The following is a 13,855-nucleotide window of genomic DNA, read 5'->3' on the forward strand; positions in this document are numbered from 1 at the left end:
TATAAGTGCTTGAAATCGATAAATAAATCCATTTCAAGACAAGGTTTGAAACTATAAGCCCCTTGCAAGCAGACTGACTGGAGAAGTTATCTTCTGAGACACTAAGAGCATTATCAAAAGCCCTTCTTAAGTGTCTTCCCACCAAGCAAGGTTGAGTGGGTGGCTAAGAGAAAAGGACTTTTCAGTGCTGTGCCCAATTTGTGAAATGCTTTCCACACAGAAGCCCACTTACTTGTGCTTCTTTTGGCATCAGGTGAAGACCTTATTGTCCTCCTAAGCCATTAGAAATAATTCAAAGTTTGCTATATTCTTTTTAAAAACATTTTTTCTAGTGATACTGCTTTATTGTTGCTGGTTTTATCAGTTTAGTTTGTATGGGATATTTGATTAATCTGTTTCATGTTGACATTTTAGGGTTTTGAAGTTTTGAATTGTGTAAACCTCAGTGGACTACACTTTTTTTCTGCTTTATCTGGTTGGCATGTGGAGGTAAAATCCAATCACAGTGGGATGGAAACCATCAGACAGGATTGGGAATGACCACGGGATCATTAATTATAACCACTGGATAGCTTGATAACAGGAATGGCACAACCTCAACCTCCAAGGCACCAAAAAACTGGATTTCAAGACTACATGCCTCCTTTTGTCTGACTTGTTCTGTTCTGTCCTGTCTCCAAATGGCATTGATTGTTTGCCGTGTATGTGTACTGTGATTCGCCCTGAGTACTCTTGGGGAGATAGGGCAGAATATAAATAAATTGTTGCTATTGTCGTCATTATTATTATTATTATTATTATTATTATTATTATTATTATTATTATTGGCTGGTTAAACAGTGATATATACTTAGATTGTTTTTACAGGACAAACAGCTTATAAATTGCCTTGTCTTTGTAAATCTTATCTTTTAGATTGCTTCTACAGGACAGATAGCTTTTAAATTGTTATTTATTAATACTTACGGTATTTTAAATTGCACTAAATGATAACTGGTTATTGTTATTGTTGCTTATTATGTATACTCACAATTTTGTATTATTGCTTGTAGTAAGCCGCCCTGAGTAACTTCAGGGAGAGGGGGTGGGGTATAAATAAAATTATTATTATTATTATTATTATTATTATTATTATTATTATTATTATTATTTATGGTAACCTGGGAAGTATAGTTAAATGGTTCTTCTGAGAACTGTGTGCGAGAAAGTTTGTAATCAAATATTTGTTAAGGCTAAGTTCACTCAGGCTTCGGGTAGTTTCAACTTTGCCAAAAAAAAAAGAAAAAAAAAGAAGATAGCATCGTCTCTAAAGAATTGGAGTCATCTTCCCATCCAATAATTCTCAGAGAAAAGATAAAAACCAACTGGGAGATTTCAATTCCTTGGGTGAAACCGAGATTTGCCCAAGTCCATAATTAATGCTTGATTTACATAAAATTACCATACCAACTCTAGTCAAGACCTGGTATAAAATATATTATCCACTTTTCCATGGACTATGAGTTAAATCCAATCTTAGTCTCAATTACTGTAGACCAGGGGTCCCCAAACTTTTTAAGTGGAGGGCCGGTTCATGGCCCCTCTGACTGTTGAGGGGCCGAATTATCATTTGAAAAAAAAATACAAACAAATTCCTATGCACACTGCACATGTCTTATTTGTAGTGCAAAAAACCCACCAACAATAATTATTTATTTATTTACTGCATTTATCCCCCACCCTCTCTCACCCCGAAGGGGACTAAGAGTGGCTTACAAGTTGTATGTACATACAATATATGATATTAGAATAGAACAAGATTAGCATGATATATTACTATATTGTACTATACCACTGTACTGTAATATTATTAGTAATATTACATTTAATATATAATATGCAATTAATATTATTATATTACACAATATTATTATATTGTATTATTATTATTAGCCACCCTGAGTCCCCTATTGGGTGAGAAGGGAGGGGTAGAAATACTGTAATAAATAAATAAATAAATAAATATTATATTGTATTACATTATAAAATTATTATCAATATTATATGTATACACAATATATTATATTATTAGGATTGCACAGTATTAGTAAATTAAAGAACAATACAATATTTAAAAATAAAAACAATTTTAACCAACATACTGTGTAAACCTATCAGGATTTCAATGGGAAGTGTGGGCCTGCTTCTGGCCAATGAAATAGTCAAGCTAAGTAGGACTGTTGTTGTTGTGTCTTCAAGTCATTTTGGACTTCGGGTGAGCCTAAGTCTAAAACTGAGGGCGGGGGCCAGGTCAATGACCTTGGAGGGCCGCATCCGGCCCCCGGGCCTTAGTTTGGGGACCCCTGCTGTAGACCCACTAAAATTATGAGATTTATTAACCTTCACTTACATAAATCCCACAATTTTCAATTGCTCTACTCTTGAATGATATAACATTGGACTTTGCTGTATATTACTTTGGAGATGGTGAAAACGATACTTCATAACCTATTTGAGATTTTGATCTTACTTTTAACAAATGTATTATGTCTGTTATTTTGAACAGTTTTTCCTCCTTGTTTGATCATCTATTGTAAAGTGTCCCAAGTGTTGCTACATTATTTGAATTATAGTATTTTTTGCATTTTTACAGGAGATATGTTCCTGAACTTATTATGGAAACATGAAACTGTGGATAAGAACGAACTCTGCTGAAATTAACAAGTTCTGCCAGAAGTTATCACAGACTTTCATTAGCGAACCTAGAAAATTCCTAGAAAGGTATCGTTAGGAATTTTCTAGGTTCTGCAGTGAGACTCTTATGTTCATTTTTTATGGAAGCATACTATAGGATCACCTGGAAAATGTAGAAAATTTCTAGGATATATTTTGTGGAATGTCAACAGGTGAAACTGTGGGTACAAGTCCCATAGTAAATCATTTTTTAAAAAAAATTAAAAATTAAAAAGGTTATTTGAGATGTCATTATAATCTTAAACCAATTTTACATTTTAAACAATTTTTTTAAAAAATACAAAACACCTAAAAAGACATTTTAAAATTCTTTTCTGAAGAAAAGATATTTATACATTTACAAGTCATATGGTTGCTAAAATGCGTTTTTACTTTTGAAATTGTGAATTTATTTTTAAATGCTCTAATGTAGCGTGAAACTGCATGTTTTAAAAAACTTTAACAATATTTAATAGATAATGAAATAGATCAGATCACAGTTATGTAATTAAGGTGTGGGCTAGAAATGTCCACCACCCAACTCACACAAACCTCATAAGCCAATTTAATTAATACAACACATGATTTAAAGAGGAATTATGTTGGTTTTTATGCTATTTGCTTTTATGTATGTGAGGAAGGGACAATTTTTCCTCTCATTTTAGATTCTTCCTATTAATCCCCGACTCTGCTGAGAAAAGGAATACTGTCAAGACTTGTTCCTTTTCCTCTGCCAGAAAACTGCAGCTGACAGTTCATTGCCATCTTCTATTTTGTGCATCATTATTTAAATGCCTTCTCCTATTAATCTTCTGTGTACCATGTAGGGAAGGGTTCTTAGGTATGTGTGTATATAAGCACTATTATATTTATTGCAGCATTTAATATAACATACAGCACAATTTTTTATTCCACTGCAAAAGTAGCATGACTGTTGTATGAGGCTGCAAGAAACATCAGACAAATATATGCTAACTGAATAAAAATATTACTGTAACCTGCAATACTTGCCAACAGAAGGATATACATAGGAACATTTCAGTGCACATTCGCTTGCTGTCCTCAAGCAAGGAAGTAACTGCAACTTATGGAGATTTTATTATTGTGTGTTTGAAAAGATCATATTTGTTCCCATGGTGACCCAAAGAAATATCATGCCTTCAGCTAAATCTGTCTTCCACAGAAAACATCCTTTACTGGTTAGGACAGTTCTTGAGGAATAGATTATCATGCTTCATTAAAAGCTGTTCTACTTGTAAATAAAAATGATACTTACAACTTCAGATTTTCTTTGCTAACAGTGAAATATTTCAGTTAGAAATTCTAAACACACCACGTGAAGGTGATTTCATGATCTATTTCATTTCCTCCAATTACTGTTCCTTCAGGTTTTTACCAAATGACTGCAGGAAATGCAATCCAGTACAAATTGTCATATTGAACATTCAACTCTCAAGCAAATTTTCTGAGAAATCATGCAGAATAGCTAGGAAACTCCTGTCCCAGAAACTGAGAATTGAAGAGAAGTGTGATACTTCTTGATAACAGCGGTTGCATATTTGGTTATTGTCAATATTTATATTTGGCATTTTTAGCTATAAAATGGCCAGGCTCCATGGATGTACTTATTCCTTTTAGAAGCTATTTGAACAAGAAATCATTACGGCATCTGTCTTGTAGTTAGAACCTGGAAAAATGCCTTCCTGTACTACAACTCCTAAATCCTCCGGTCATCCTAGGAAGAAGGGGGGGGGGGGCGGCTCTGGGAGATATGGTCCAAGTAACTTTTATTAGGCTCTGGTGATAGGCGACACCATAAAAACCCTGGATGATCCAAGGCTATCAGAGAATGAACTGGAAACTCTTAAATATTCTATTAAGGGTTGACACTGATTTTAATTTAGATTCTTTTAATTTAATTTTTTATGGTCTTGCTATATTCTTAGCAACATTAAAGTCACAATGTTTGGAGCTTATTAATAGATTTCTATCCAGTTAATGCTTTTTATTGTAACTAATATCCTTTAATCAGCCAATTGAATTCACGTGCATAGAGTAAGGCTTTGGTGCACTCTTTGTGTTCAGCAAAAGCTTCCTTCTATATTTACAGCCCACCCTTGAAGAAACATCCCTTCTCTATTCTAGTGACAAATTTTGGATACTAATGTTTAGGTTCATAATCTACTTTAGCTTTGGACTGGCTGGGTGGCCTAACATAATCATTTAAAAAAACCATTATTTTGACTGTAAAGTTAGAACACTGCCTCATAAAGGCATTGTGAGAATGGAAAAAAAATCAGGATTAGAAAATGTCCTGTACCGTTCTTTGGAATTTTATACAAAATTTACACACAAAGAGAAAGACAGAATCATTTCAATAATATAACTTTTTAAATGGCATTCTGCACAGATCGATTATAATGCATGTACACCCCCTACCCCTCTGAAAACTGCATGAAATATGCCTTACAAATGCATAATGAAACTTGCACGTTCAATTTAAAGTTTACATAACTCACACTCTTTTATCAGGGAAGTTGTATTTCCAAAATGTGGCTATAAATCTTAGGTTGCCAAAGTATGACTTCCTGGATCCTGACTGCAACTTTCAAAGTTCCTCAGCACTATTATAACAACAAAAGCTGCTGGAAGATGCAGTACAACAAATGGAAAGTTGGGCCTTACCATTCTTTCCTTAAACCAAAGTCAGTATGAGAAGAATGCCAAGCATGCTGAAGGAAAAAAAGTGAGCTCAACTCAGCAAGACTTTAATCTGGAACATGATTCAGAGGATATACTCAACAGGACCAAAATGCTATTTCTAGGCTGCATAAATCTATGCATTAAATAGGATCTATCTATCTATCCATCCACACATCTATCTTCCTAGGTAAATAACCTGCAAACTCCATAAACAGAGTTCTCCAGGAAACTACAACTGTTTCAACCTTCAGGATTTATATTTGGAAAGACATACTTAAAACTACGATATGATAATGAGAAAATAAATTAATAGATGTTGACAAAATGAAATAAATGTATGATAGCCATCTAACATTTGTGTCCTTCAAATACATAGAAAATGTCCTCTGCTGCCAAGTCTTCTTGATTTAAAAAGGCTACTAAGGACATGCCTGCTCTGGGTTTTCTGTGTTATATAAACTAACTGATAATTATCATATAAATAACAGCTTCATGTGTAGTGCTTTTAAAGCAATGCCAATGTTTAATTTTCATATACTTACCTCCAGAGAAGGCTAGATGTAAAACAAAAGATCTCCCAAATTATGCCTTATCTACATATTCATTATTCTAGCACATGCACACCACAAAGAGAAAGGCAACACAGAAATACATTGGACACATTTTGAGGATAAGACGACAAAACAGGATATAGGAACAACTTTAGGACAACATTCCAGATTTTAGTTTCTAAAATCCAGAAAATTTAATACAGCCATGTTTATCAATTCCAGAGATTATTTAGAAAACCTCTTTATTTCTTCATTTCGTATTGTGAAGTTCAGGTAGTGTTTTCTAAAACCAGATCATTTATATGTTTTTATGTAGACTTACAACTGCAGTCTCTAAGTGAATGGGACTCACTCACAAGTAAATGCGCATATAATTGTAGGCAGAATACTATTTTAGGCATTTAGCCTGCAAAGAGTTAGTGCAATTTTGTATTTTGATGTCCCACACCTTGAATACTTCTTGCCCCTACCAATATATATATATATTTAAAAATAGTCCAAACTAAAACCTAAAAAGCTTGAAGTTTGGGAACAATTTGTGAGAACTATTCCTGAGTGAACTCCGGAAGATGAAAACAGATGCTTACATTTATTTCAAAAAGTCTCAACTAGGAAAAATTCTCATCAGATGATAATTTTCTCCTTTAATTACATTCAAATATTATTTTTGTCTAGATCTGAAACTATTTTAATATATATGGGTTAGAAACTTAGAAAAATACTCTTTGAAAACCTAAAGCATGTACCATCTCACAATAGAACAGTCAACAATGCTCTTTGATGAATACAAAAAAGAATCAAAGAGAAACAGCTTGTTTTATTTCGTATCCTTCACAGCTATTATAATCTAGTTAAGTGTCATCTTCTTAGGTGAGTAAGGGTATGCACAAATTTTATACAGGTATTTAGGATTTGACACACATATACACACAGAGTGCTGATGACATCCAACCCTACTTCTCCTTTCCACCCAATTCCATGGAAGCTCTTCTAGTTCTAAATCAGTATCAGTAACAGATTAGATGAAGTTGAGCAAATTGAAGCTTAATCCAGAAAGACCAAAGATGATCTGGTCAGTCAAAAGGCAACTCACGGAAGGAGGATTTAACCTATATTAGATGGGATTACACTCTCCCTGGAGATGCAGGTTGGCATCTTGGGGGATGTTCCTGGATTTAACTGTAAGATGGTGTGTCTGTGATGGCCAGGACTAAATTTTCACAGTTATCTGCTGTTATTACATCAACTGCTCTTATTCCTAAAATTGTCAGATCAGACCACAACAATACATGCCTTAGTTATATTTTGTTTGGAGTATGAAGTTCCACAGGAGGCTGGCTTTGAAAAGGATGTTGAAACCTCCGCTACTCAAAGAATTGCAACCAGTTTGTTAACTGGGGCTGGTTGTGGGAAGCACATAAATCCCTTGTTACAACAATTTCATGTTTCCAGGCATGGGTGCTGGTTTTAATCTATAATGCCATACATGGCTTTGGTTCAGCTTATCTTAAAGATCACATTCTCCTACACAAGCTGTCCTGGTCGTGAGATATTTGGGAATGCCCTTCCTTTGGTCTCCGCAATGGTGGAAAGGGATTTCTCAATGGCTGACACTAGATTCCACAATTGCCTTAGTAGAGAGCCAAGATTTCACCCCCTTCTTCCTAATTTTCCATCAGTCTTTTCTATTCCAGTGGGTATATGAGATTTTGATAAGGCACTATATTGCTTTTTAACTGTTTTTCTTTTTAATGTATGTTTAAAGTTGATGGACTATTTAATTACATTTTTACCAAAAGTATTTGGTACATTATTAGCTACATCATACATATAAGCAGCCTTATGTCCCAGGTTGTGGTTTGTGCAGAAGGATGGATATAAATTAAAAGAATGCATTCATTGAGAAAACAATCAAGTACTGAAAATTTTTCCACATTTCAAGAAACATTTTGCACAATATCAGTAAGGGTGAAGAATGTTGACCTTGAAGGGTCATTGACTTAACTCAGTGTGTAAAGTTATAGTCAAAGATGTTAGTAGCATAACTTTAAAAGTTTTAAATCTGATTCATCGGAAGTATGGGCTGAAGTGCCTAGAGAAAGACCTTTATAGCGATGAATGAGATCGCTGTATGTATGAAAGACAATAGAAATGCAAAACCTAAAGATATTATTATGAAGTGACAACTTTAAAGATGGTCGTTGGAGGACAAAGGCAGAAGGAAAGATGTTTCCTAAAGACATGTTACTATGTTGTTTAAAGAGCTGCATGTGACAAGCTATTAGTGAGATTTTGCCATTTCCCACATTCAGTTTGTTCTATAATAGATTAGATCTTGGTAAAAATCTTGATTTGCTTTAAAAAAAACAACAACATAAAGTGGGTAGTGCAGCTTGAAGAATGCTTTTTATATTCCACAAGTTTGGCATATATGTGGGTCTAACCAGATGTGATTATATCAGAGGATGCAAACTGTGGATTTGGGAATGTGTTCAGTGTGGAGACTGGAGGCATGTCAGTACATGTAGCAGTTAGGGTTTGTGATATAGAGTGGTTATTAGCCAGCTTCACACTACATTCCAATAGCTCCCTTTGCCATACATATGCTTTTCTACTTGTCTTGGCTTTAGGCAACATCCCTATTGCTAAACTAAATTTTGCTAAACTGAAAGCAAAAATCGATAGTTCAAATATTTTAAAAAATTGTAACCTCAGTGGGGCAATTTCCAAGGTCCTATATAGAAACTTTTTTTCTACAACATGGCTGTTCAAACACAAACATTAAACATAACACAAGTGGGGAGGGGGTTAGAGAGACATCACAAGCCTTGGTTGTTTTGCTACATTTGAAATTGCTGCCCTGGCCTGAAGCAAAGCTTTGACACTGACTTCAGTAATAGTTTATAACTCTTAGATAACAACCCTGTTCATTTTACCACAAAACAATGAGTTTTATGTGTTGAATCTAGTATTCTATGGAAAATATTTATGTGATAATTCTGACATAGCTACATTGTTCAGACTTACATAGTTCATGAAACCAACACAGTTTGCTGAAATACAGTTCACTTTTAGGTGCATGAAACAATACCATTGCTGATAATTGCATCATAGTAGCCCATGAAATCCTGACTTTCTGTCCTAGCATCCAATCGATGGTTTGGTCAAAATTTTATGTAGACTTTTGTCTATAATGCCTACCTTCTTCTCTTATGCCTAAGGAGTCCACTGAAAAGGCATGTGGGTACACACACACAAGCCCTGCCTTGAGCATTTACACACACACCAATGCTCTAGAGGTCCTTGTGTGTTTCAGATAGAGATCTGAAGGGAGGCTTGTAAGTGTCTTTGGCTGAATCCACTTACTTCCAAGACTGTTACCCAGAGACCCCAATAAAACTGTGTTGCTGCCAGGCATGGGTAGATTTGAAAGCATATTCAGCTGAATGTCCTTACACAACCTTCTTTTAAATTGGTTTTCAAAACATGTCAGTATCAATAAGAGCTGGCTGTATGCAGAAACAGGAGAAGGGTCTCACATGCACACCCATGTCCCTTTCCTTGCACACCCATGCACACCCATCTCAGACCTCAGATTTTGCAGGTTTAAACCAAGCACCAAGCAGAATGTATGACGCTTCCAACTGAGTAACACCCAAGGAGTGAAGAAAGTGATCCAAAGTTCTGGGTTGAAAATTATGGCCAGGATACTTTAAGGATTCGGAGGCTTAATCCAACTGCCCGTCAAAATTAGAGCAAACCCATGGAATCAATGGCACTTAGTGAATCAATACTTATATTGTTATTTTATTGTTCTTATTGTTATTTTAAAGCTAATTGTATTGTTTTAATCTATTCTGTAAACTGCTACGAGCCAAACTGGGAGTAGCGGTATACAAGTCTAATAAATAAATAAATAAATTTGCATTCCTTGGATTCAGTACATATATTCTAGCTGGAGCTAACAATTAGATTTAGGCCAGATACTTGTCACTGTCCAGTGATCCCATTCAAATTAATTTAATTTTGAAAGTCTGCTCTAAAACTGTATCTCTGGGGAACATTCATTGCCAGGCAATATGATAATCTGTTCTTCTGTGAGCACGGTTCACTTGGGCTAAAGTTATAAGATGAAGTTGAAAGCTGTGAAGAGCAATTATAGACTTTACTAAACTTACAAAGCTTTTTTTTTTGCTTGTTTTTGAAAAAATATAGGATACAGGGGCTTTTTATAGGGCCGAAATACTCCAAAGATCCTATCTAATCTTGAAAGCTAAGCAGGGACTGCCAATGAATATCATATTCTGTGAGCTATATTTCAAAGGAAGCAAATGGCAAAAAAAACAACCTCGGGTATTCCTTGCCTAAGAAAACTCTATGAAAGCAATGTTCCACAAGCAACTTGAAGGGACATATATACGTAGGAGCTATGTGTGTGTCCTGGGGATACTGGGAGTTTTGTTTTCTATAAATATAATACATTTTATGCAAGGATTCCCTGAAGCCTGAAAATTATTTCAAGGGTTTCTCCATGGTTGAGAAATGCTGATCCACAAGCTGGAAGCATAGAATAATTTTTAAGTATTAAAAATGGCTGTAAGTATAGATAAAAACTGAGAAGTATCTGCTAATAAGAAAATTCAGTAAGTTCCTTTGTTTGTATCAGCTTTTGAGTTCTGAAACTAGTCTTTCAGAATTGGACAACAGCCATTTCAAACATTTCAAAATAACTGGGCTTACATGGATGTTACTGATCCCTCATTTGTGTGATTTTCTCTAACTACCTGAAGTAATGTTTTAGGAAGTCAGAACTTCATTTTGTGACCCTTCAGAGATGGGGGCTGACAAGCACTGTGAACACAAGAGTGTCATAGGCAGATACAAACACAAAGTTCAAATGTTCAGAAGAGCAAACATCAGTAAAATGACATACCAATCCAAGGCACATGCAGAAAAGCCATCACTGTGAAGCTTCAGCAAACGCATAGGCCATTTTACACACTGCAATTGCGGTGGAATATATGCAAGGTTAATCTAACTGCTTACCCACTAAGTACACCAAGAACCAGGTTAAGTACGAAAAATGAGCCAAGAATGATAAGACTAACAAAATAGATCCATGGCCATTCACATCCTATTGCATCATTTACCTGTAAAATGTAAGGAAATATGTTATAATTCAGCTATTCACTACAGAGCAGAGTCCTCCTGCAATTGACCGATCACATAGGTATTTGAAGTAACAGGACAAACCCTGATTCTTAAAAACTGACAGCGCCTACATTTCATCCCACTGCAGTTCATTATGTTTACCAACACTCCAGAAGTATGGAAGGATATATGTCTACTGTGTAGGATATTATTTTATTTCCCAAAGTTCTATTTCCATTTACATGGTTTTTGAACCTTATGCCCTGTATGAAGACAAATATTAAAAGTTTTATTTTTATTGACAGGCATGTAATAATTAGTATTTATTTGAATTTTTCAATATAATTGGTAGGGAACTTTACAAAGAAAAGTCAAGATGACTTCCTTCTACTCCTCAATACAGTAATATTTCTCACAAAACTAGTCTGGCTTAATATTTGTTTTGGTAAATAAAATAAAAAGCCCAACATTTCATGTTAACTATTTTACTCCTGATTCTTTTTGATCCCGGTTATATTGTATACCTATGTGATCATGGCAACTGAATGTCGGACTCTGCTGTTACGACAAAAAGGTGTATGCTTACCCGCTCAATACACCAAGAACAAGATTTAGAACGAAAAATGACCCAAAGATGACGAGACTGACAAAATACACCCATGGCAATTCAAATCCCATAGCATCATTCATCTGCAAAAAATAAGATGTTCTTATAGAAACAGGTTACTTTCATTTGTAATAGCAAACAGTTAATGGGCAAACAAAACACACAGTAAAGAGAAATGTACTCCTTTTCTTCAGGTATAACTGGAAAAAGAAAGGAAAAATACCAGACATGTTTCATTTGACTTCAAATACAAAACACAGAAAGCATTAAAACTCGACACATAGATATTATTTAACATTTAAAGAAATTATTGCATATAACAATGTTCTAAGTCTAGTTTATAAGATAATATGTGGAGAGAAACTTCTAAATGTTTAAACAGATAGACTTCTAGCTTAGGTTTATATATTTCATTCTTATGTTTTCAAAGCAAGAAGGGAACATTAAGGTAAAGAGTTTAATTCTGCATTATTATTAAGATTTGATGCCAAAGGGTCACTTAGTCCCTTGTCTTTTCTGTATTATCAGCTTAAACCACTAAATCTAGGAATTGACAAGCTGAAATCTGAATAAAAGATATAAAATACGAAGCAAATATATCGAATATATTTCTCACAAGACTTTTTAATTAGCATTTTAATGTGCAATACATACAAAACAATTATTCTTTAGAGTTAGATACAATGTGTCTTAATTCCCTTCATTGGTTCTATTGATAGGATAATGTATTTTTGTGATATTCTGTTTCTGGAAATATGTGATCCTCCTGCTAGGCTATTTGGACTTAGTATAAAAAGGTCATCACATGCAGTTGCCACACTTCTCCCCTTGTAATCGGCACAATTTGCCAATACTTAAAAGGCAAGATGTAATAGTTTACAAGAAAGGCCATCTCTTCTGTTTCCAAGTACATTCAGAATCCTAGTGTCGTAAGTTGTCAAGGTTACCAACACTGAAAATAAATTGATTTTACAATGTGGAAAAATCCTGTCTTTACCCAGCTTTGCAGGGAAAAAGTTGAAGTAGTAAAAATACCTGCTATTATACAGTTTTAACATATGAATGCTAAATTCATGGAGAATTATAAGTTGCATTCAGATGCCACAGGATGGCAAACAGGAATATGTTCCATTTCCTGCTCTAGAACTTCATTCATCCTAGCATTTGCCCTACTTCACTCACTTTTAGTACTGTACCTCATTATGCATGTAGACAGCTTTTGCAAGCCCGGTTTTAACCATTCATTTCTTCCATTACAAAGACATTCATATTTGAAGGCAATTAATTCAGCTTGGAAAAAAATCAATGAACATTTCTGACTCCCTCTAAGCTTCTGGAGAAATATATTATCAGTCTCTAAATGCCTGGCTTTGGCTAACCAATTGAATATACATCAACTCAGATATCAATCCCATTGCATTCAATGGGACTTATGCAATGCTGTTTCTGTGCTGCAGCCAAAGGTTTTCTTCATATTAGCCTCTTTTAGAGTTCCTACTTGGAGAGGAATGATATTTTTCCTGCTTGTATTTTTGCAGTATTTGAATTAGCTTGTTAGGGCCCTTCTACACAGACATATAATCCAGAATATCAAAGCAGATAATCCACAATATCTTCTTTGAACTGGGTTATCTGAGTCCACACACTATCATATAATCTAGTTCAATGTGGGTTTTATACAGCTGCATGGAAAGGGCCTTAATTGCTGGTAGTATCAGTACTTGGAGTAGCCTTGGAAATCAAGAAGTTTCTGAAACAGAGCTGTTCCAGCAGGCTTTGATGTCCACACAGTGGGTCAACCAACCTAAGAAGAACACAGACTTCAAAGCATGTTGGCCAGTTCTTCGTGCTTTTTGAGAACAACAGCCAGTTTCTCAAAACCTTGATCATTTCAAAGTGGTCTGCTCTGGCCTCTTGGCAGCTCAAATATCAAGCTGTAGTATTAAAAGGGAATGCCTTTCAACTCGAGCAGCTTACCAACAGCTTATCACCCTGGCAAAGGCAGTCTAACTTCTTTCCTATGCTCTTTTTGTTTCAGAATACAAGCAGATGAGAACCTCTTTCTCATTTTACCCCATGAAAGGAGCAAACACAACCATGACACCATGTTTCAAAATCCGAGATACTCGCT

The 13,855-nt window shown here is 35.0% G+C and overlaps 1 protein-coding gene across 22 annotated transcripts in view; it reads right to left on the reverse strand.

Moving 5' to 3' along the window:
• The window catches only part of cacna1d (calcium voltage-gated channel subunit alpha1 D), a 300,008-nt gene that overhangs the window by 161,922 nt on the left and 124,231 nt on the right, over positions 1 to 13,855 (reverse strand). For 16 of the 22 annotated variants that reach the window (XR_010002620.1, XM_062969926.1, XM_062969920.1 and 13 more), the window contains exon 8: positions 11,013 to 11,116. Coding sequence is in view for 21 of the 22 variants with exons in the window: in XM_062969926.1 (XP_062825996.1) it covers positions 11,013 to 11,116 (104 nt within the window). In the remaining variant the exon portion in view is untranslated. Of the gene's footprint in view, positions 1 to 11,012; positions 11,117 to 11,703; positions 11,808 to 13,855 lie in introns of all 22 variants that reach the window. The other 6 variants (XM_062969931.1, XM_062969930.1, XM_062969929.1 and 3 more) reach the window with 1 other exon arrangement.

Source organism: Anolis carolinensis, chromosome 2 (assembly GCF_035594765.1).
Source record: "Anolis carolinensis isolate JA03-04 chromosome 2, rAnoCar3.1.pri, whole genome shotgun sequence".
Taxonomy (NCBI): Eukaryota; Metazoa; Chordata; class Lepidosauria; order Squamata; family Dactyloidae; genus Anolis; species Anolis carolinensis.